Source organism: Callorhinus ursinus, unplaced genomic scaffold, assembly GCF_003265705.2.
Source record: "Callorhinus ursinus isolate GAN/ISIS: 27379988/994484 unplaced genomic scaffold, GSC_fseal_2.0 scaffold27, whole genome shotgun sequence".
Taxonomy (NCBI): Eukaryota; Metazoa; Chordata; class Mammalia; order Carnivora; family Otariidae; genus Callorhinus; species Callorhinus ursinus.
Genome location: NW_027397089.1, coordinates 4,312,135 through 4,337,469, shown reverse-complemented (window position 1 = coordinate 4,337,469; position 25,335 = coordinate 4,312,135). Strand labels below are relative to the sequence as shown.

Sequence of the window (25,335 nt, the reverse complement as noted above, 5' to 3'; positions counted from 1 at the left end):
ACCTACAGGGGCGCCTGGGTGGCTCAGTTGGTTAAGCGACTGCCTTCGGCTCAGGTCATGATCCTGGAGTCCCAGGATCGAGTCCCGCATCGGGCTCCCTGCTCGGCAGGGAGTCTGCTTCTCCCTCTGACCCTCTCCCCTCTCATGTGCTCTCTCTCTCTCATTCTTTCTCTCAAATAAATAAATAAAATCTTAAAAAAAAAAAAAAAGTTTACCTACAAAATCCTCAAGAATAGCAGGCTTTAAGAAATAAGTCTACTGGAATGTTTAAAAGACTTCCCCAACAATCAGCAGCAGCAGCAATCAGCTCAATGCTGGTTTTGAAGAAAACTCATTATCACAGGAAGTGCTTAGCATCTAAGAAACAATTCTGAAGCTGCAGTTTATTAGACCATTTTCTACCTATAAAAATGGCAATTTCATATGGTTTAATCTAACACTTGGGATACTAGAATACAACTAACTATGTAAGAATGCAGTAAGGAAGAAAATTCTCTTCTAGAATGCAGGCCTGGAAATTCTTCAAAGAACTACAATTTTTAAAATCTTAAAAACCGTGGAATTTGAAAAGGCACAAAGGAGTAATTAGCTAGCATGGAATAGGTAGAGATGATAAGCAAAGTAGTGGAAGCAGAATACACCATGCACAGGAAGGGAACTGACTCAGCCCAAATATTCTTTGCCTAAAATAGGACCTCCAAAAGACTCACTAGGGATTTTCAACTTTATTCCATAGCAACCAGAATTCATTGTAGATTTTAAGAAGGATGACAGGGGCACCTGGGTGGCTCAGGCATTAAGTGTCTGCCTTCAGCTCAGGTCATGATCCCAGGGTCCTGGGATCGAGCCCTGCATCGGGCTCCGGGCTCGGCGGGAAGCCTGCTTCTCCCTCTCCCACTCCCCCTGCTTGTGTTCCCTCTCTCGTTGTGTCTCTGTCAAATAAATAAAATCTTAAAAAAAAAAAATGACAAAAAATAACATTTATATAGGAATTTGTTTTGTTTTACAAAACCCTTTTTAACCTGATTATCCCCATTTCTCAGATTAGAAAAATATGGTTCAATGTTCAGTGCCACGAGGGTCACATATTTGTTAAGTTTCAAGAACAGTAACTCAAATCCAGATCTTTAAGCTCTAGGTCTAATGCCTTTCCAGTATATCACACAAAAGAAAGAGTATCTCAGAAAGAGAAATAAAGGTCAGGTACACGCAGGATGCATGGAAGCAAATATATGACCAGAGGTGGGAACACCATTTAGTGGGTGATGTATAAAAATTCAAGTAACTCAAAACTGTTGTGTTGCACACAGGTGCTATCAATTCACAATGCACACAGGAAAACCCTGCTTCAGTCTAAGCCTACAAAGCCCACACACCTTTTTCAAAGGGACTTATTTTCAGTCTCCAATCCCTCCCTCTACAATACAGCTTTATAATAAAAATCTAAAATTACACTGGAAATATTCCCTTAGGTAAGGCAAAACTGAGTCAGGTATCACTTTCCCTATAATTAAAGGGAGGAGCTAAGACTATACATATGAATAATCAATTCCTCTAATCGTCAAGCGGTAGAAGAAAATTACTATTTTCCAAATGTTCATTAAAACTTAGTCGGAATAGAGGCGCCTGGGTGGCTCAGTCATTAAGCGTCTGCCTTCGGCTCAGGTCATGATCCCAGGGTCCTGGGATCGAGCCCCGCACCGGGTTCCCTGCTCCACGGGAAGCCTGCTTCTCCCTCTCCCACTCCCCCCTGCTTGTGTTCCCTCTCTCATTGTCTCTCTGTCAAATAAATAAATAAAATTAAAAAAAAAACTTAGTTGGAATAGAGGACAGAATTAGTCTTTTTCTATTCCCCAGGTGATAGCTGATTAAGAAGGGAACACATGTAAACAAATAATCCAGTTACAAAATGGGCAGAGGACCTTCATAGACATTTTTCCAAAAAAAGAAAAGGACAAAATATAACAAGTGTTGGCAAGGATGTGAAGAAAAAGGAACCTTTGTGCACTGTTGTTGGGAATGCAAACCAGTGCAACCACTGTAGAAAACAGTATGGAGGTTCCCTCAATAAACTTAAAAATAGAAATATGTGATCCAGTAATTCCACTACTGAATATTTACCCAAAGAAAATGAAAACACTAATTTGAAAAGATGTATGCACCCCTATGTTTATTGAAGCATTATTTACAATAGCCAAGGTATGGAAGAACCCAAGTGTCAATCTATACAGATAAACAAAGATGAGGGGTGAGCATATATGTATATGTGCACACACACGTGCAAAAATATTACACAAAAAGTTTGCAGTTGTGTGGATAGAGCTAGGGAGTATTATGCTAAGCAAAGTAAGTCAGAGAAAGACAAATACCATATGATCTCACTCATATGTGGAACGTAAGAAATAAGAGATAAACGGGAGGAGGTTGGCAAACCAGAAAACACTCTTAACTATAGGGAACAAACTAGGGGTTACTGGAGGGCGGGCGGGGGGAGAATGGGCTAAATGGGGGAATGGATATTAAGGAGGGCACGTGTTGTGATGAGTATTATATGTAAGTGATGAATCACTAAATTCTACTCCTGAAACTAATATTACACTGTATGTTAACTAACTGGAATTTAAAAACTTGGGGGGAAAAAACATTTTTTAAATAAAAAAGAACACGTATAATTAAAATACACACAGATTTGATATTACCTAAATATTTTACTTTGAAGTATTAAGATATTTTAGCCAGAGATTAAATATATCATCAGAATAACCATGGACTAGTAACACCTACTTAAAAGAGCAGAAAGTTAGCAGAAGATCTGCAAAGATTTCAGAGTCGTGGGTATTGATTATACTACCCCAGAGAGCAGGGTGCTATTACAGGTGGAGCACAGGGCTTTGAAGTCAAGACAAACATGAGGTCGAATTCATCTCTATCACCTTTACTAAGTGACCTGGGTCAAGATTAAATCACCACTCTACTTCCTATCCTAATCTCTAAAACAAATTATTGAGATAGTTATGTATGTAAAGTGCTTGGTACATATACCAAAATGCCCAAGAGATGATAGTTCTCCTTTCCTCACTCTACCTTCTTAGTATATTTAACTATCTTTTACCATTATTCTAAAACAAGCATTGACTGGTAATATTTTGTCCTACAAACTGTTATTATATTTGTCCTACAGGGTCCAACAGATTGTTCTTTTAATCCTGAAAACTCTATTACCGGTCCACAACCCCTACCTACAATTTTGAAAAAGCTCTGAAAACAGAAAGTTCGGCCACAAAATCTGGCCTGACCTGAATTATAAAATTAGCGTAGCTAAGGGATGCCTGGGTGGCTCAGTCGCTTAAGCATCTGCCTTCGGCTCAGGTCATGATCCCAGCGTCCTGGGATCGAATCCCACATCGAGCTCCTTGCTCAGTGGGGAACCTGCTTTTCCCTCTGCCTGCTGCTCCCCCTGCTTGTGCTCTCGGTCTCATTCTCTTCCACACCCCCTCTCAAATAAATAAAATAAAAATAAAATCTTATTTAAAAAAAATTAGGGTAGTTAAACCTGACTAGCCCATGCAAGTTTTATTTATTCCACCTATGTGAATACTCCTAAATTTGTGCTACAGAAATACTAATGTGGGCGCCTGGGTGGCTCAGTTGGTTGGGTGGCTGCCTTTAGCTCGGGTCATAATCCTCGAGTCCCTGGATCAAGTCCCGCATCGGGATCCCTGCTCGGCGGGGAGTCTGCTTCTCTCTCTGACCCTCCCCCTCTCGTGTGCTCTCTCATTCTCTCTCAAATAAATAAATAAAATCTTTAAAAAAAAAAAGAAATACTAATGTGTTTGATTCAGTAGTGCTGCCTTAGAAACCCTCCCACTTGATCCAAATGCTACATATAACATTATATGCACTGCATTTCCTTTTCAAACCCTGAAATTCTAAATTCCGAAATATTTAAGTGCCACTACAGGTGCTGTCTCCTTCAACAACTTCCTTTAATAAGAGTATATGAACCTAATACTAGCTTGTCATTCCTTTCCCATTCCATCACACACAACACACACTGCCCCAGAAACCTAAAGTCCTGAGGCTAGCTTTACTGCAATATGTGAGTTATGATTTCTAAAGTTACTTTCCAGAAAACCTGGGCTTTGGTCTCATATTGTCCACTAATTATTTACATACCTTTTCTGCACATCTCCAGACCTCAATTTCTTTATGCATAAAAAACAAGTGAACAAACTTGAAAACCGCATCTTCTAGAAAGTTTCAGATGGTAATAAAGAGATCAGAGTGGTCATAGGGGTCTCCACACAATCTGAATAAGTGGCTAGTCAAAGCACTTTGATGATATCAAAATTAGAGTTTCAAGAGTCCATAGAAATGTCTCTACAGTACACAATGCCTTCACTTTTTTAATAGAAATTTAAGAACTCTATACATACCATAGGCCACCCCCCCAGACAAAAATAAAAACCAAACAACTATTCTTAAGTACCCATATTTCAATATCAAACTTACTGTGACGTTTAAATTCCTTCTGTAGTTTACTGATCTGGTTGCTTTTTATCCTGTTTCCAGATAGAGTTTTCACTTTCTTTGGTTTCAATGTAGTCTTCAGACTGGGTCCTGCCCTTGCATCTACCACCTGGAAGAAAATACTGAATATTTAATACCATTTAAAAAATGACACCTCTTGTATTCCTTTGGTTCAGATAAATGCCTATTTGAAGAAGCCAAAATTGAGAACCAGTTTTCTACTCAGAGTGTGTGAGAGTCCACATGAACTTTTTTTTTTTTAAAGATCTTATTTATTTATTTGACAGAGAGAGACACAGCAAGAGAGGGAACACAAGCAGAGGGAGTGGGAGAGGGAGAAGCAGGCTTCCCGCCGAGCAGGGAGCCCGATGCGGGGCTCGATCCCAGGACCCCAGGATCATGACCTGAGCCGAAAGCAGACGCTCAGTGACTGAGCCACCCAGGCGCCCCTCCACGTGAACTTTTAATCATCACATGATTTTAAAGAATAAACAGTCCTGGGATCGAGCCCCGCATCCGGGTCCCCGCTCCGGCGGGAAGCCTGCTTCTCCCTCTCCCACTCCCTCTGCTTGTGTGGCTGTGTCTTTGTCAAATAAATAAATAAAATCTTTAAAAAAAAAAAAAGAATAAACAGTTCATCTAGTATTTTTTTCCTTTGAAGCAGGCAATACTGTGTGCTGTACAAAAAACTGAAGTAGATACGAACCATGAGAGACGATGGACTCTGAAAAACTGAGGGTTCTAGAGGGGAGGAGGGTAGGGGGATGGGTTAGCCTGGTGATGGGTATTGAAGAGGGCACATTCTGCATGGAGCACTGGGTGTTATGCACAAACAATGAATCATGGAACACTACATCAAAAACTAATGATGTGGGCGCCTGGGTGGCTCAGTTGGTTAAGCGACTGCCTTCGGCTCAGGTCATGATCCTGGAGTCCCGGGATCGAGTCCCGCATCGGGCTCCCCGCTCAGTGGGGAGTCTGCTTCTCCCTCTGACCCTCTTCCCTCTCGTGCTCTCTATCTCTCATTCTCTCTCTCTCAAATAAATAAACAAAAAAAAAATTAAAAAAAAAAAACTAATGATGTAATACATGGTGATTAACATAACAATAAAAAATTAAAAAATAAAAAACTGAAGTAGATTTATATATGGTAAGAATGACCAAAGAGGTTAAAGAAAATCAAGCCTAACAACAACTAACATTTCTACAAGACAGTGTTTTAAGGTTTACAAAAAGCTTTCATACACTTTTGATTTTACCTTCACTACAAAGTAGTAAGGGGACTATTTTTGTTACTCCAATTTAGGGTGAAGAAAAACAAGAGAAATTCTCTTTTGCTTTATTTCACTAAGATAGTAAATGGGCGAGAATGGGTAGAAAGGGGTACAAGACCAAATCAAGGTTTTCACACCTACGCTTTACGCTCTTTTCACTATACGCTTTTATCCCTGAGGTCATTTACATGGCAATGCTATGTTCTCTCACTGCCTAGCATGGCACTGGTCCAGCCCTGCCTGGTACCACTTCTCATGAATTCATTCACCTTTACTATTTGCACATTTCCACCCATAAAAAGGTTGCCATCACCTTCAAAAATCACAATTTGGATTGTCTCTAGATAAGCTATTATTAAGAGAAAACTCACTTTTTAAATAACTTTTTTATAAGTCATAAGACCCACAAAAACCTATAATAATGTAACATGGTCACCAAACAACAATGTAAGGCTACTGTTAGGAAAAAAGATAAAGAGGGGCGCCTGGGTGGCTTAGTCGTTAAGCGTCTTTCTTCAGCTCAGATCATGATCCCAGGGTCCTGGGATCAAGCCCCGCATCGGACTCCCTACTTCTCCCTCTCCCAATCCCCCTGTTGTGTTCCTGCTTTCGCTGTGTCTCTCTCTGCCAAATAAATAAAATCTTTAAAAAAAAAAGGAGAAAAGATAAAGAATAAATGTCTGCCTGCTTAAAAACAAGTATTCTGTATAAATGCCATAAACGTTCTAAAAGCTAGCATACAAAAGAATTAAGTAAGACTTAACAGTGTTGTTTTGGTCATTGAAAACCAGTGACCATGAGCAAGTAGAACACACATTTACATACCAGTATAACCTCAACCAGATTTAAATATAGAGAATAAGAATAGCTTCCACATAATTGATCACTATGTGTTAGACTTTACATATATAATCTCATTCAGTTCTCAAAAGAGCTATGAGATAGCTATTATCCTTGCACTTTATAAGTAAATGTAACTTGCCCAAAGTTCACAATTACTAAGTGGTAACAGCAGGATTGAAATCCAGTTGATTCTAAACCCCATGCGCTCATGATGGTACCACAGTGAGTTAGGATAAATGTTATCCTAAGAGATGAAAAAAGGATCCATGTCTAATTAACTGGAGGAATGTGTGTTAAACCTAAAAATATGTGAATGTACACTGTGAATCTCCAAAATGAGGATATTGGATACAGCCTTAGGGAAATGTTACACCAAGCTATTTTGCTTCTAAACATGCCAAAATGTTAAGTAATTATATCTGAGCAGTAACCGTTTATTTTTTTTCCACTTTTCCATCTGAGGGATGTACTACTTCCTAAATTAGGGGGAAAACTGAAGTTACTTTAAATGTAAAAGAGGTATAACTAACAAAGACAAAAGATGAACTAACATGATTCCAGTTTTTTTTTGATCCTGCTGGCAATTTCTTCCATCTTTTCACAAGCAGGACACAGGCGTTACAGATGTCTCCAGAACGGGTCTCATGCAACCTGATAAGAAAACAATCAAACCTTTATTAGTCTCATTTACATTAAAGAATTCATGCAGGGGCACTGGCCGGCTCAGTTGGTAGAGCATGCAACTCCTGCTCTGGGGGTTTTAAGTTTGAGCCCCATGTTGGGTGTAGACTTTACATAAAAATAAAATGTTAGGGGGAAAAAAAGAATTCATGCAATTACATTTCTTTTAGAAAAAAATACACCCGATTATAGTTTATAGATGCTATTTCTAATTGTCCTGGATGACCCAGTTCCATTGTTTCTGTGGTACTTTTTATTAAATCCTTGATCCAATGAACCAATTTTATGTACTGCAATTTGGTCATCCTAAAATAATGTTTTTAAAATTAAATAATAGTAAAATTTAAGACCTAGAGAAGATCCTCGTCACCATGGTTTCAAACAATGTAGTCCAATTAATCTTTTTGAAGTGTGTAGGTACTTCCACAAACAAAATGTCACCTTTTAAGTAAAATAATGTATCATGATATTCTAGTTTTACAAGACACGTTAACTGGAGAGGCACTGTAATTTTTTCAAAATGATTGCATCTGCACAGGGGTAAAAATCTATAGGACTAGTCACCAAGCTCTTTTTTAAATTTTATCTTTGAGAAACAGATTTAATACATTTTTCCTGTATTACAAATACATACAGAAAAATACTGGTAACTTTTATCATGTATACCACTGGAAACATTAAAAGAAAAATGTAATTTAAAAAGGGAAGGTCAGGGGAAATTCTTTGACAACCTTCAAAATAATTACAAAATCCAGGATTAATAAACAATCACCAGGTATTTTGATTTAAAAAAGGTGGTAAAAATAACTTGGGAAATGGTTCAACACTAAGTATTCTACCCAAGTGTTTGTCAGAAAGTAAATTCCATTCTACTAACCAGAGGTTTATTGTCAAAAGATAAATGAGGGGCACCTGGATGGCTCTGTCAGTTAAGCGTCCAACTCTTGATTTCAGCTCAGATCATGATCTCAGGGTCCTGGGATGGAGCCCCACCTACTGCCTGCACTCAGTGGGGAGTCTGCTTGATTCTCTCTCTTCCCCCCCCAAAATAAAGAAATCTTAAAAAAAAAAAAAGATAAGTGAAGAACAAAATTATAAAATGAAACATATCCTGACAGACTTCAGGGCAGAACATTAAGTCCTGTTATTATCCTCAGGAGGCTGAGTTAAAATACATTTCCATAATTTAGAAAAACAAAGCAAAGAATAGAAAACTATCGGAAGACAACGACTATTAAGAGAGAGTAAGAGTAAAGTCTCTATATATCTTGAAGTTAAAAACAAAAGAGTTTGGTATAACTAAGAGGCTTCCGATACAGTACAGTAGTTCCTTATAATCTGGAAAAGGGTTAAGTAATCAGTACTGTTTGGTTCGTTTTCAAAGCAAGAGCCTTAAAATAGCCTAGATGAGAATGCAAGTGATTTTAATTTATTAGCACGTCACTCCAATTGCCTGCCTTGCTTGGAAATATTTCCATAAGCTGTGATCTTTTTCACTCTAAGAATGGTAAAAAAACATCAGATGATCTTACCCAAAACAGCTCTGGAAGTCCTTTTCATAGCGTTTACTGTCAGTGAATCGAGAACTGGAGGACTTCGCTCTGCAAATACAGCAGCCCTCTATACTTCGGTACATCTTTGGCTTGTGAAAACCAAACATCTTTTCTTCTGGGCAATAGTCTGTAAAGCCAAGGGAATTGACACAGCTTTGTTTAGGGCTGTAACAGGGAACCATTAAAAGGAGAGTTCTCTGCTCCACCCCACCCCCAGCAACTTGCTATTACATGACCAAGCCAGACAGGAGGGCTCTGGGGAAGACCTCCCGGAAATACCGCCATTCTTGGCACTAGCATGGCAAGTGCATAAAAACACAAGGAATAGCTCAGTTATTTAACAAGGCCTCTACCACACCTCCTTCTACTCCACTGGCAACACTCATTCCAAAAATGAGGGGAGGGAGGCATTTTTTAGAAATCAACTTTTTAAGTAGAAATTATAACAAACTCTCCCCACTATAAAATGATGGAATCATACACAATGAAGGACACATCCTAAAATTTAAGATAAGGCACCCCCCCCTTCTATTTTGCACCTTTGCATGGATATGATTCCCCGCTGGGGAAGTTCTGAGCATTTACCATGACCACTATTTGATACTAAGAACACAAGTAGCTCAATATGCATCAATCCACAATACTTTGCCCTATGGGAAGTTAGAGGGGATTTCTTCCGTGATAAATGGGAAGTTCTAAGCCAGCAAGTTGACTATGAATTAAAACTACTGAAAGCAGGATGTAAAATTAACAAAAATCCAGGGTCAGGATTTAAGAATAATAATTTTGTAAATCATTAAAATGAATTAAAAACAAGCTCATATTTCTTGACCATTGGTCTAGTTCAGCTGTTACAGAAGTTTCTGGAGCTCTTCTATGAAGCCCTGTGCCTGAGAGCAGTAATAAATAGTGAGAGGCAGATGTCCAAGAAATGTAGGGTGAGATAAATTATGATTTTCATGATAAAAAAAAAAATCTCAACATCAAGCAAGGAAGACACAACTCTAGAGCTACATGTAGCGAACAAAAATGTAGCTGGCAGTAAATAACCATCTTAGAAGAAATTTAGAATATCCAAACCAGGGGAGCCTGGGTGGCTCAGACGGTTAAGCACCTGCCTTCGGCTCAGGTCATGATCCCAGGGTCCTGGGATCCAGCCCCGCATCGGGCTCCCTGCTGAGCAGGGAGCCTGCTTCTCCCTCTCCCTCTGCTGCTGCTTCCCCTGCTTGTACACTCTCTCTCTGTCAAAAATAAATAAAAAATCTTAAAAAAAAGAATATCCAAACCAAGGGCCAGTTTCACCGGAACATCTGGTGTTCTTTTATGGTATCCCCTAAGAGAGGGACTAAAAAGGCAATGAATATAGAAACTAAACCCCAGTGGGTGTTAAGAGTCCAAATACAAATCATCACAAAAGCATCACATACAGCATCAGTAAGAGAAAATTATTAATACCAATCAGATTGGTGCCCATAGTTTTAGGAGTCATAACCATAGAACACCCACTTTTAAAGGTCTTTTAGAAACACAATGAAATATAGGAGTAAAACAAAAACTTTGGTATGTCTTTGGATGATCTATCTGATCCCATTCCATCTCAATTCTGGTTAGTATACCAGAGCAAGTATTTATAAAAGCAATTCACAGAAATAATCTAATATCCAGGCTGTGTGTGTGTGTCTGAGTTTGAGGGATTCTGAAATATGGACAGAGGATTTATGATTTATTTTTAAGAAAATGTTTTATGAGCAAACAATTAGCTAAACACTGAAGCTTTCCTTTTAAACGGGCTATTGTTTATCAAGTGTTCTTTAATGTTTTTGTTGGTGAGGGAGGCAGGCAAAGAAGGGAGATGGGGCGGGGCAGAAGGCCACTGATGCATTTCAATAATTAAGCCTAAACAGTTATTTCAATTTAAGAATTGTTCAAACAAGAAAACAAAATATTCCTAGTTGATTATTTTTGTTAAATGGAGCACTTAGGAATTTGATTTTTTTGAGAGAAAAAATGAGGAAGATACTCTATATAGTAGGAAGAGGTATAGTAAGTAAGGCCTGTGAAATGAGATAGTTTTTCCCCAAACAACAAACCCAAATGATAAATGAAAAGAAAATGTCCTGGGGTGTCTGGGTGGCTCAGTTGGTTAAGCGTCTGGGGGTTCATGATCCCAGGGTCCTGGGATTGAGTCCTGTATTGGGCTCCCTGCTCAATGGGGAGCCTGCTTCTCCTTCTCCTGTTCTCCCTGCTTGTGCTCTCTTGCTCTGTCAAATAAATAAAATCTTAGAAAAAAGTGTCCTGAAGAAAATGACTGTATTCCTGTTTTGAGGCAAAAATGTTACTCTTTCCAGTCCTCACAACTAACCTGTGGGCTCTCCAAACTCCCCTAACATTCTCCATTACCATCAAGGTCAAAAGTCCACACTTCCTCTTACAGTCGCCAGCTTCATCAATAGCTCTAGGAAACTTCAGCCTCCCTTCTCAGCAAGGACAAAGGAAGTACAGCAAGAAAGGCCAGTTCATTCCATTAATACACAGACCAAATCCTATTACAACAGATAGATTCCTCTCTCTCCACTTACAATCCCCTCCCCTCTCCACAAATAAACATACCATCAAAACCATACAGCATTCGGGTCATCTCCAAGATAGGAACTATCTTCAATGAGGTTGGATTTGACCAAGAAACACAGTTTGTGCTAGTTATTACACTAGCAAGCTTTTAAGGAATGCTAGGGTTACAGCTAAATACTGAGGCCTTCCATTTTATAAGCAGCTATTGTGAATCAAGTGTTCATCTTCAATTATGATTTTTTTCTTGGTGGGGATCTCCACAAAATTTACCCAACAGTCCCCACAAGACATCCCAGTCTTCAGATTGAGTAATATTTTTTTTAGATATCAGGGGAAATCGCCTGATATCTTCTGATTGACAATCCTTTATGCAGCTCTGAGACCTTATGTTCGTCCTGATACAATTCTGCTTCAATGTCTGAGAGGAAGTAAATCCTAGGGTCCATGCTTTTCTAGGCAGTGCTAAATGCAGTAAGGTGCAAGGCATTCACCTGATGCAACACACAAGTAGTGTATGAATCTTTCAATGGATCACTTAAACCTATTAAACCTTTTCTGCGCTTATTCCTGCATTTGAGAGGCACCTGGGAATCTGCAGCAAATACACAGGGGTTTCATTTTGGGCTTTGTTTACAGCAACCCAGTTAAGCAGTGGTTGGTGTTTTAACCATTTTGTGCTTTGGGGAGCCCAGAAATTAAGGAAAGTATTTTCACAGAATCTACAGACCCGCTGTTTAAAAAATTTAAAAAATAAAACAAAAACAACCCTAAAAAACCTACCCACTGTCTGGAGGAAAAGGACACAAAATGGCTCTAAAACCAACTTACTTTTTATATTTGAGAAGGTGGTAGGTAGGTGTGACACAACTAGATTTTAAACCTGGAATTTGTTATTTCAACAAACCTGGTGGTTCCTTGGAATACTTCTTTCCTAGTCCCACATTTGTGCAATATTAAACGATTCCTCCAGAACAATTTTATTTGTTCAAAGACACTGTAAGCTATTAAACTATTTGTGACTTTTGCATCTATTCTCACAGGAGTCACATCATTCGGCACTGTTTTCAGAGACGGAAGCTAATACCATCTGCTTCCTAATTGATGAATAATTACAGAAGAGAATGGGCACCATACAATCTTGCTCTTAAGTGTGTGGGGAAAGCAGAAGAAAATTAAGCTTTGAGATAAAGCCAAAAATCAGGAAAGACAAAATGCTTATTAAAAACTGCCATTTGTCTTCTAAAATTAGAAGAGTGGTGATGGTTGCAAAACTCTGTAAATATACTAAAAACCACTGAATTGTACACTTTAAAAGTGAATTTTATGGTGTGTGAATTATATCTCAAAAAGCTTCTTTTAAAAAATGAAAACAGGGGCGCCTGGGTGGCTCAGATGGTTAAGTGTATGCCTTTGGCTCAGGTCATGATCCCAGGGTCCTGGGATTGAGCCACGCACTGCGGGGGGGGGGGGGGGGGGGGCCTGGCTCAGCGGGGAGCCTGCTTCTCCCTCTCCCTCTGCCTCTTCCCCTGCTCATGCTCTGTCTCAAATAAAATCTTTAAAAAAATAATAAAAATAAAAAAATAAAAATGAAAACAGACTGGGTTAGGAATTTTCCTGTCTTTATATATCTTTGTAACCACTTAGTAAGTACTCAATAAATGTGATTAAACTTTTTTAACAAGTTGTTATTTCTTTTAAAAAGTTGCTGTTTATACAGCATTTCATGTTTTATAAGGCACTTTCATTAACATTATTTCTTCGGCTGCTGTCAGCCAAATAGCCACAAATTTTTACTGTTCTGTCCAACTTAATCCAATCTCCCAAAGGGTGCCTGGGTGGCTCAGTTGGTTAAGCGACTGCCTTCGGCTCAGGTCATGATCCTGGAGTCCCGGGATCAAGTCCCACATCGGGCTCCCTGCTCAGTGGGGAGTCTGCTTCTCCCTCTGACCCTCTCCCCTCTCATGCTCTCTCTCACTCTCTCTCAAATAAATAAATAAATCTTAAAAAAAAAAAAAAGAGTAAAGTTAATAGTTAAGTCAGCAAAAACCGTAAGAGAAGTGACTGTAATTATATGGGCAAAATATCATATAGACAACAAAAAGTGAATTTTAAAAAATGCAACAATTAATTCTAAACATCTGATTAATTTCCCGGGGGTTTTTTCCCCACTTTAAATCTGCACACTTCATATAAAATCTAATGATCAAATTAATTAAAGGATGGGGAATGCAACCTTAGTGTTAACACAAGGAAAGAGTGGGGTCAACTGTGTATCAAAGATACAAAAGGACCAATTCTATTCTTTTTATCAAGTAATCTCTATGCCCTATGTGGGGCTCAAACTCAACCCTGAGATCAAGAGTCCAATGCTCAACTGACTGACTGAGCCAGCCAGGAGCCCCATCAAAAGGACCAATTCTAACCTAATCTAATGAAATTACGAAGCCGAAGAGCAGGGATGGTATCTATTTTACACTTAATTCAACATGCAGACTGAGTGCAACATAATATAAATGGGAAAGAAAAGGAATCTTCACAGCAACAGCTAATACTGAAGGGATGCTCTTTCAGAAAAGTTTTCTGATAAATAATTCTAGCCTTAAAGAGGCTCTTTTAACAATACTAATTTTAAACTTGACTTTGATCAGGAAACAGTATGAAGAATAGTGAAATGCAAATTTTAAAGCTTTTAGTACCCTTTTTAATATGGAATTGGAGATAGTGAGGTGAAAAACTTAATTCTACAGAGTATTCTTGTCTTTTATATCTTACAAGGGTATTAATTTAACATTTAGAAAAATAGAGATTTATCTTCTTATGATAAATGCAACATCTAATTGGCTCACCTTTTTTGGTACACTTTGAAGGACACCAACAGTTCCTCCTAAATATAACTTCCCCAATTCCACTTTCTAGATTCCTTTCAGGAAGTAAAGGGTTTTTTAATTTTTTTTTAGATTTTATTTATTTATTTATTTATTTTGACAGAGAGGGAACACAAGCAGGGGGAGTGGGAGAGGGAGAAGCAGGCTTCCCGCAGAGCAGGGAGCCCGATGTGGGGCTCAATCCCAGGACCCTGGGATCATGACCTGAGCTGAAGGCAGACGCTTAAGGACTGAGCCACCCAGGCACTCCAGGGTTTTTTTATTTTCAAAAATACCTTTCAAAACTCAAAATGCCACTGAATGGACTGGATAGAAGAAAACTGAAAAGAGAAGTTATGTATGCCAAGGGTGAGAAATCAACTTTATAGTTAATGTCACAATTTGTCCACGCCACTTAGGGAAATGAAATTCTGATTAACACATTTACGAGTGCAACCTCCCCAAAAAGTATTCCTAAAGTGTTTTTCATTTTCAATAGACCAAAATCCTACAGCTTCTAATCATCACTTTTTCTTAAAAACTGACACAGACCTTAAAGAAAAAAAAAATACACAAGATACTGGAAGCATCCTAAATGTCCATGGATTCTTAGACTGGTTAAATTATAATGTCTTCAAGGCGCCTGCGTGGCTCAGTCGCTAAATATCTGCCTTTGGCTCAGGTCCTGATCCCAGTGTCCTGGGATCGAGCCCCACATCGGGCTCCCTGCTCTGCGGGAAGCCTGCTTCTCCCTCTCCCACTCCCCCTGCCTGTGCTCCCTGTCAAATAAATAAATAAAATCTTAAATAAAAAAAATTATGATGTCTTCATACTACAGAACAGTTTCAGCCCCTAAAAAGAATGCAGAGATCTGTGACATGTACAGCGTGAGAACTACCCCAAGATACCTTGTTCTGTAAAATAAGCGAGTAACAGTTACACAGTACAATCCCATAGAGTGTTTTTAAAATGGGATCTTAAATAAACTGGCTTTTTAAAATAGGTTTTTAGGGGCACCTGGGTGGCCCAGTTGTTAAGCGTCTGCCTTCGGCTCAGGTTATGGTCCCAGGGTCCTGGGATCAAGCCCCGCATCGGGCTCCCTGCTCAGAGAAAAGCCTGCTTCTCCCTCTCCCACTCCCCCTGCTTGTGTTCCCTCTCTCGCTGTCTCTCTCTGTCAAATAAATAAAATCTTAAAAAAAAAAAAAAAGGTTTTTAAAAACAATAACTAGTGGTTGCCTCTGAGGGGAGCAAGAATGAAAGAAACTTACTTTCACTTTCCTCTTTCTAGCACCACGCCCCAAAACCTTAGTTATCATTGCACACCTTGACTTAACTAAAGAGGGATCTGAAAGAACCGAGGCAGCTTAAACAAACTTCCTCAAAGACACAAGATGGAGAGATACCCATTAGGAAATATGCTCTAAAGCAGAGAGAGTACAGAACAGACATGGAGCAGAATGGGAAGGAAGCTGCAGAGAAGAGACAAGCAAAAGATTTGTAAAGTGGGAAGGAAGCAGCGGTGAACAAAGACAAAAGGAACCAAGCAACCAAAGACAACTTTGAAGTGAAGGAGATGGCATTTCTTAAATGACAGGATGATGGGAAAGGAAGAGAGATAAACACTGAAAAACACCCGTGATCAAAAGTTATGAGCAACCTTTAGTTGCTGTAACTGTTATTGTCACCCTTGACACCATTTTTAGTCAGTGGTATGCTATCTTCAATCACCTGTAAGTACAGGATCCAGTAAACACTAACAGTGTAACTGGAGCAACACCTCACGGAGTCAAATACGACTAAGTGTGTTTTGTGTTCTCATGCTGCTAGGCCACTTGGCTGCAATGTTCCCCCACAATGAGACCTGTTTCATCAGCAATTAAGGAAAGCGAAAGCCATGGAGCAACTGAACATGATTACTCCCTCTTACCTCCTTGATACCAATCCATATCCCAACATCAAAAGTTCTGAATTTACTTATCCACTTTTAAAGGACAAATTTTAACTTGCCTGGAGGAAAACTGAGAAAGGGTTGTGGACCCCACTTGTTTGCCATTGGCTTCTTCACACATGCACCCAGTCTCTGAGAAATTATATGGTTAAGTATTTATTATGGCTGCCTATGGAATCCACACTTAGCAGAAGAACCTAGAACTCATCCTACAGGAAAGAGGTCAAACTCAAAAATAAAGTCTTCAACTGAAATAGCATAAGCTAAAAATAAAAATAAAAAAATCCAGGTCTCTGAGTTTTAGATAGTGTAAAAAAAAAAAATACTAGGTCCTCCCATTTTTAATAGTGTGAAAAAACACTGGGTATCCCAATTCTAGATTAGGAGTGATTCCAATGGATGAGAAAATTGTAAAGGTTGGGGACTGCTTCTAAGGGATGATTATCATCATTTAAGAAATGTAACTACTGTTGAGTCTGGTGAAAAAAGGCACTGTAATGAGTCAAGTTGGAGTCTATTTCTGCTTTTGTCTTTACAACTGAATAGGAAGTCACTTCTAATTTTATTTGCCCCTCTGCAATATTAGGGTGAAATCTCACTTCTACTTTCCAGGGATGCTGTGAAGCAAGAGTATGAAAATACCAGTGTCTGTATACCATCTATTTCCTTGAATTTATAAGACTTGCACATTATAGGGGTCCCTGGGTGGCTCAGTCCTTAAGCGTCTGCCTTCGGCTTGGGTCATGATCCCAGGGTCCTGGGATCGAGCCCCACATCGGGCTCGTTGCTTGGCGGGAAGTCTGCTTCTCCCTCTTCCACTCTACCTGCTTGTGTTCCCTCTCTCACTGTGTCTCTCTCTGTCAAATAAATAAATAAAATCTTTAAAAAAAAAAAAGTTGCACACTATAGAAATATAAGCTCAATCTATCCCAGGACATGTCCAACAAATTAAACTGAGGATAGAATCCTGATTTCTGAAGGTTTTCTTTTAAGCCCAGGTTTGTGGGAAAAGAGGAACTTGGTCTTTTCAGGGAGATTTTAAGGTCATGAAATTGGACCATATTCTTTTCTGTGAAGCTGTCGTATTTCCAAACTTATGAAAAACGGTAAGAAACGGGATATGGTAGCGTACACCTGGTCTGACCCAAACCTCAGAAAATTTTCTTTAAACTCTCTGACCCTTCCATTTCTCAATAGTACCTACAAAGCATCAACACAAGGACTGGCAAGTCCTAACCTTTAAATACTCTAAATTAATTCCATAATCTTCTCTTCCAGACATGCTCTTCTGGTGTTCACCTTAGTTATGACCTATACAGTCACACAAAAAATCTGGAAGTCAACTGGGCTCTCCCTTATCCTCTGCCTGGCTCCCAACATGTTTCTACTATGAAGTCCTTACTTCTTCCTTCACTTCTCTGGTTCATGTCCCTTCTGTGCTCACTGCCTATTTGTTCCTTCAAACAGGTGGTCTTCCTAAAGCTCAAACATTAATCATCTCTTCCAAGTTATCAATACGGGCTTTAGAATAATATCTAAGCTCCCTGGCACGAAATGCAAAGCTTTTCAGGATCTGGTCCTGCCTACCAGCTGCTCCCAACTTGGAATCCTGATATTCCAGGAGTGTCAAAAACCAATTTTAATAACTAGCCACATCTCTACTCAGGTTGTTATCTCTGTCTGGGATGGTTTCACCTCCATCGCCTCAACTCAGGAAATTATATATATATTTTTTAACAAAAGCTGTCTATACCTGTATTATAATACCTAACATAGGATTTTTACATACTTGTTTGCTATATTATCTCCTCCTCTCAATGGTAAACTGTTGCAGGGCAGGAACTGTCTTACATTACAACCAGGTGCTGCCTGTACAGGGTACACAGATACACAAAGAATTTGCTAACACCTGAAGAGTGGGATAGGCAAAACAGATCTGAACGGTATACTTAAGGGCACAGATGGGAAATGGCATCCACAATAAAAAGGTGTATTAAAAAACTGGTATTTTGAATGGATTCATTTTTAACACTGTCTATAGACTTTTGCAGAAAAAAAAAATTGTGAGGTTCAAAGATTTCCAGGGAATGTAAACCAAGTGAATTACTCTAATTAGAGAAGATTAATAATAATTCAATGCTTTCATAACAATCAGCAGAAAAATATTTCTTATTTGAAGCAGGTATGTGGGGAGGAAGGAAAGATTAAGAGAATAATGTGGAACAAAATGAAATCTCAAAATGAGAGCTATTTAAACTCAGCATACATTAACATGAACCAAATTAAAATTACATTAAGACAGATCAAACTTATAATAGGTGGAAACAACTCAATAAAAAGCTAGCAATGAATTACTTTAGTTCAATTGCAACTCTCATATTTCTGGTGCAAAAAGAAAACCTTCCTTGAAAACAAACTGCCTTCTCTTGGACTAGATGCATTTCCAGATTATTTCCATAATACAGAAAACCTTAGTTATAGACTCAATTAAGAGAGAAACTGGGGGCACCTGGGTGGCTCAGGTCATGATCCCAGGGTCCTGGGATCGAGCCCCATGTCAGGGTCCCTGCTCAGCGGGGAGCCTGCTTCTCCCTCTCCCTACCTACTTGTGCTCTCTCTCTACCTCTCTCTCAAATAAATAAAATCTTTTAAAAAAAAATAAATAAATAAAAAAGAAACCGAAGAGCCAAAAGACAATGAAATGTTTTCATTATCTTCCAGAGTCAAAACTAAGTGTGGGAAATCCAGGACTCTTGTGGACAAGAGAAATCAGGAAGAAAGAAAATGGCATTTTCTTGATTTCCACAAGTTTTTGATATAAAATGGTTCAATCAGAACTGGACAGGCAACCTGGTGTAGAAGACAATGTCTTCCCAGAACCAGTTTCTGAAGGTGGGGGGAGAGGGCCAAAGACACTCATTCCTTCCACTCAACATTTACTGAATATTTCCTGCAGCAATGTTACTGGCCCCGGGCCTCAGTTTTGTCTCCTGTAAAATGTCTACTTCCCAAAGTTGTGAGAACAGCCAATATTTACCAAGTACATTACTTAACTATTTATAGCTTTGTTAAGTATTATTATTACTATTTTGCAGAGGAGAAAATTGGACCACAAAGTGACTTATTTAACATGATCACAGCTTTGAAACCTAGGCATTTTAACCCAACTTCCGACCAACCAACCTAGTGCCTCAACAAATGGGTTCCCTTCTTTCTCAGCCAATTATATTCCCTTTAAGTATAAGTAAATAAATGGTCATATTTTAAAAACAACCTACTATGTGTTAGCATGGTAAATTAATTTGTCCTCCTAACAGCTTATGCAGTTGGTTTAGATCTCAAATAAGCTTAAGCTTTCACCAGTGAAAAACTTATTTTACATGGAAAATCATTCTCAAATTGCTCTTCTGACATAAATCTGCTGGAGTCTGAGCCCCATGAGCCAGGTTTTTCCAGGGCCTGATTACAACTGGGAAAATAAATTGACCATCCAGGTTCCAGACCTGTAGAGTTAAGAATACGACGCAACAGCAGTCTTGAGGCCTGCTGCCCACCAAAGTTCCAGAATGCACTACCTATTTCATCTCCAAACTCCCTCAAAAAGTAATGCAAAAAGAAAGGCGGTAGACCTTGTCTGTCAGTCTTTCCCACTCTCCATTCATTCACCTTGATAAATCAAATCTCCCTTGCACATATCATGTGATATTTAAAATAAAAACTGTTGGGATGCCTGGGTGGCTCAGTCGGTTAAGCGACTGCCTTCCGCCCGGGTCATGATCCCAGGGTCCTGGGATCGAGTCCCACAACAGGCTCCTTGCTCAGCAGGGAGCCTGCTTCTCCCTCTCTCTCCCTCTGCTTGTGCTCTCTCTGTCAAATAAATAAAATCTTAAAATAAAAATTGTTAAGCTCTTTTGTATTTGAAATCTCCCAGAACACTGAAATTCTAGCTGTATCCCAGATATAAAATACTAATTAAGAAAAACAAATCAAAGAATCTTAGTGTACTTACAAAGCATCTCTTATGCTTCTTAAATAACCCAGAGAAATAACTGCACAAAAGAAATTCATAAAGTTATTGAATACAAACTTTTTCATTTTCTTGACATGTTCCTTCTACCCACCCACTTGAGAAATGTACTGTTACTAGTATTGGCTGCCTTTAAGTATTTGTACTTTGGTCAACCAAAACTTGGGAGAAACATGTCTATTTAATAACAGAACAATGAAAAGCACAATTTGTAGAGGGTTTTTGTTGTTGTTGGGCGTGGCATCTAAGGATACTATTTTTTTGGTAAGACCACTTTTAGATTCTAACCCTTAAACATGATCCAAGCGCAGGAGAAATCAGGAAAGAAGCAGCAGATACGGTGCTGCTTATCGGCTGTCTAGACTGCAAGCAAACCCCAAATACCAAAGAAGCATCCATGTGTCAAACCAGCATAATTTTTGAGCTATGCCTGGGGCCACATTAAAAAAAAAAAAAAGAAAAAAGTTGGCTTGAAAAGAAAATCTAAGAGGGGTAACCAGAAGGTCAACCCCAGTTCACAGGAACTAGGAAGCAGCTAGCAGGGATAGCTGTAGCCTTTTACCCTGTCATCCCCCTGATTAGCTTCCTCCCCAACCCCCATATAATATCTCCAAGGAAGGCCCAACTCCCTACGAGCTAGCTTCTTCAAGGTCATCCTAGATAACGCAGTGAACAATCACCAAACATTGAGCCAGGCATACCTTTAGGCCTAAGAGAGATTTTCCCCCTTCCCCAAATGGTTATATAAATACTTTAAATGCCATCAGGCTTTTCTCCAACTCCACCAGAAACAAACTCCCAGACTTTAGATTGAGCAACTAAATGAACGTGTTCGGTTTTGCGACCCACATCATTAAAAGGCTTTTCAAGTCCGGCAAACTCCTGTTCAAAAACAGGTGCTTTCAGTGTACTTTTAATGACAAGGTCAAATTCTTATTTTTAATTATTAAAAGAAAAAGAAAAAAAAGTTTTTTCAGCCTTCCTTAGGACAACGTGAGGCGTGGGGACTGGGGGAGTATTGCTGAGGTAAAACTGCCTCACACAGGGTCCGTGTTGGTCTCATCAGTAATTCCTAGCCTTCCCAGTGCCTGTAGTGAGTTACCCCAGGTTAGACGGAGAAAATAAAAACAAAGAAACCTACTAGGTCTAGTTACCAGAACAAACTGCACCGCCCTGCCACCCCAAGAAACCAACCCCACCCGCAACCAAAACAAACCTCGCCCCTCCGGGATCCCCCTCCCACACGTAAACACACAAAGAAAACAGCGGCACGCACAATTCAGCTACAGTCCTCACTTCCCCTTGTACGACAACGGGGAGCCCCGAAACTTCCTCACGGTGGTTTTTTCGGGCGTCGTCGGGGCTGGGTCCCCTTAACGTGCGGGCCACGGCTCGGCTGCGGGGGGTTGGGGGTGCCCGCCGCACGCACCGGCTTCCCAGAAAGCAGCAAGATGCCTCCCCAAGTCCTCCCGCGGCCCTCGGGCCCCCCCAAACGCGCCCCCCCGACCTCGGCACGCGGTGACGGCCGAGAGAGAGGCACCACGGCAGCAAATAGAAACGCTCCCCGGTGGGTTTGTTGGTAAATAGAACAACTTGGGTCGGGAAGAAAGTTGCTGCGGAAAGCTGTTCGCCCGGGCGAAGGCGGCAGGAGGTGACCCGAGTCCCTCGCCGCTTCCTCCCTCACCTGCGCCGGAACAACGGGCCCCCGCGCACGCCCGCCCGCCCGCCCGGCGCCTCCCGCAGGCCGCGCCTCCCGCACGCCGCGCTGCCGGGGCTTGTTCCTCCTCATGGCTTTGCCCTGACGTAATTCAAACATGGCAACAGTTCGACTTCAAAGGCGAATCCACAGACCTCCCAGACACAGGCTCCGGGCCACGGGTAACGGGCCAAGAACTCGGGGCCACGCTCTCCCGGCCCCTCGGCCGTCGCGGCACTCGGCGCCCGTCCTGAAGCGCCGGGGCCCCGAGACCGCCGCCTCCCTGCCCGCCCGGAGCGCGGAGCACGCCGCCTCCCCGCGCACCAGCATGGCACCTCACACCAGCAGCGCCGCCAAAGTTTCCCCGCGAGGGGCTGAGGAACAAAAGCCCCTCTCGAAACTCGCCCGAAGTTCGGGGGGCCGGGCCCGCACGGCCCTCCGCCCCGAGCGCCGGCGGGGCCCGCACGGGCACATGCAGCTCTTTGTTTTCTGTCCAGCCGGGCGCTGCCTACGTGCAGCATCAGGGATGTCGGATTGTTTCTCAGAGGCGAGACACTTGACGATCACCCTGGCGAAGGGTCCGGGCCCCGCGCCCTGAGAGCCCGGAGCCTGTCCCCCCTTCCTCCCCTCAGCAGCAAGCCCATTTAATCAAAGTTTTTCAGTGTCCTTGATGAGAAACGCCCGATTACCCGCCCCGCACCAGCGGAGAGTTGGCGACTTTCACTCTGCTTTTTAAACTGGCAAGACGCCATCATCAGCAAATCACATTGTCCTGCCAGCCGGCCGGCCCCAACAACACCCGCATCTCACTGCCGGCCCGGAGCCGGACACTCACACAGACCTCCGGCGAAAACCAGGGTCGCAGCCCCAAGCACGTGGTCTGTCATGTTCAGCACAAAAAGCAGTGCCCTCAAGAGTTCTCTCACTCCTTCGGCGCAGACAACGCCGCTGCCTCCATCCCCAAGTCAACTTGGCTCTGACTGGCCATCTTAAGCCGCACACGGCTACCCCAGAAAGCCCCCGCCGTGGCGCCCACATCTACGCTACAGGTGAATAAATTGCGAACAAAACTTGAGGCTCCACAGACACATCGGCCCCCCGCGCTGCCTGGGCGCGGTCCCGGGGGAAGAGGCGTTGGGGAGCCGGGCTGTTTCGGAGCGGCCGCGTGTTGCTCTCATTGTCGCATCCGCATCCCTCCGGAGTTCGGCAAACAACGCCACGCCGCGTGCACCCCGGCCACCCCGGCGCTGACCCAAATGGCCGATTTAAAACCCCCTCACGCCCGCCAGCTCGCAAGTAGACGGCAACTTAAGTTTCCGAGCGAATGGCGTTTATTGTCCACCCTTCTCAAACACGCGCGGGGGGCTGCAATGAAACTAAACCACGAGGTTCAACCACGGCGCCCGACCACTCCCGGGGCGCGCGCCCACGCGGATGCACCAGCCCCGGGCCCCTCCGCAATTGCCAGCAAGTCGTTTTTCTCTCGGGCCTTCCAGCCACCCAGCTCCTTTCCGCCACAGAACACTAGGGCTGAGAAAAGTCATTGTCACCTTCAACGTGGATCCCTCAACTCCGGCGACTCCTCACTCGTTAGCAGCCTCCACTCACTTCCCCCACCCCAAGACTTTCGGTTTGCCTCCACTACCCTCCCCAATTAAAAAGACACATTAACGTGTATACAAAAGAACCCGGGGTTTGAAGATCACGAGAACATTGCTCCCAGCAATGCCATCTCCAAGACAAAACTTCCTGTGCGTGCGTGTGTGTGTGCGTATGTGTGTGGAAGGACTGGGGGAGGTGGGGGAGGTGAAAAGAGGAAAAAAAAAAAAAACACTCTGAAATCAAAGCCTCATGAGACAGTTTTGCACCAGAGTAATGGTTAGAGTCACTCACCTTCCAAAGGCAGCCGTTCCACACGCAATAACGTTCCCGAGGTGCGGAGTGCACGCCAAGCCAACCCCCCCTCCAATCGCTCCCTCCTCCTCAACTGCCTTGTCTAGAAAGATTGTCTCCTGCAGTTCTGCAGTTGCTACCGCTGGCCGAGAAGGTGTAGATTCCGCTTTCCCTCTGCGCACGCGCGTCTCCCGGTACAAAATTCTCCTGAATCGAACTTATTTGCATACGGGCGCGCGCGCGTCGAGGGCTGGGAGGGGAGAAGGCCCGGCGGCCGCGCGCGCTCCCGGGGCCTCTATTGTCCTTTTAAGGGGAGAAGCGCCGCGGCGCGGGAAACGAGGCGGCCAGAGGGAAACGGGGGCGGGGACTGCTTACTACGGCTGACGTCACGTAAACAAACGCCCCCTGGCTGGAGGCTGCGGCGGAGGGGGAGTGGCGGGGTGGGAAAGGCGGAAAGGTTAGCGGCGGAGGGAGAACGTTTGGCTGAGTGACGTGCTTTCCACCCTGAAGTTCTTGGGGCGCACCGTTTCTCGTTGAAAAATAGTTTTGGAAGCTGTTTTTGCAAAATTGTCACACTTGTGCCCACTTTCAGGCTGGAGGCGACAGGGGAGGTGGTCTTCCAAGCAACCAGAATGAATTTATGCCGCCTGTATTTCCTAAATTTTGTTTGGTTGGGTTTTTGAAGCTTTTTTTTTTTTTTTAGTCCTCTGGGACCAGGAGAGGTTCGTTTTTCCTACAGTTTTAATGAGACGTTTAATAAAGTCTCATTTTGACACTCTGCATTCATTAACTCCCGCCTGCCCTCCTCAAGCAGTAACCCAACCCATAACGATCCAATTTTTCCCCACTTTGGCCTTAAGATTTCAAGCCTGTCCGAGTTGAATGGTTGTTAATTTCCGTGGGAACAGTGTAGCTTTCCTAAAAGACTAGTCGGTGGAAAGTCAGTAATCTAGGAACATGCATACCTTCTCCAGCTGCTTGTTAAAGGTGTTCCACTCACCCAGAACTAATACCACTAACTGGTGGTCTTGGGAATGGCAAAAGTAGCCAGTCAAGTGCAGACTTTGCCTAATGAAATATATAATAAGCCAACAATTTAAAAGCTTCCTGTCCCGGGAGGAAAGAAAAAAAAAAACTGAGAAATTGAAGTCACTCTTCTCATTTTAAGTGAAAAATGAAAAAAGAATACTTGTGATACACCTTTATTTGGAGAACACACCTAACACCAACAGACTGAGCCCCTGATGAAATGATAGAGGGAGGGTGGGGAGAGAGGAAGGATGTTTTTCCCAGAAACTTGATATTGTTCCCAAGCTACAAAAGTGTGGACATCAACCATAAAACTTAATCATCTGCTGACAAGTTTCACTGCTTTCACTGTAATGTCAACAATATGGATTTAAATAGATACTTGTGAAACGCTAATTTAATTCAACAACCAATTCACAGTACAGT

At 41.9% G+C, this 25,335-nt stretch overlaps 1 protein-coding gene across 5 annotated transcripts in view; it reads right to left on the bottom strand.

Annotated features, from left to right (window-relative positions):
* The window catches only part of SINHCAF (SIN3-HDAC complex associated factor), a 33,312-nt gene extending 9,266 nt beyond the window's left edge, over positions 1–24,046 (bottom strand). The window contains exons 1-4 of one of the 5 annotated variants that reach the window (XM_025879578.2): positions 23,881–24,046; positions 8,861–9,008; positions 7,199–7,298; positions 4,513–4,639 (exon numbers count right to left, since the gene is read on the bottom strand). In XM_025879578.2, the coding sequence (XP_025735363.1) occupies positions 4,513–4,639; positions 7,199–7,298; positions 8,861–8,988 (355 nt within the window). In that variant the 5' untranslated portion in view covers positions 8,989–9,008; positions 23,881–24,046. Of the gene's footprint in view, positions 1–4,512; positions 4,640–7,198; positions 7,299–8,860; positions 9,009–21,567; positions 21,747–21,798; positions 21,948–22,828; positions 22,985–23,537; positions 23,695–23,880 lie in introns of those variants that run through there. The other 4 variants (XM_025879528.2, XM_073877739.1, XM_073877740.1 and 1 more) reach the window with 4 other exon arrangements.
* Between the last annotated feature and the right edge of the window lie 1,289 nt (positions 24,047–25,335).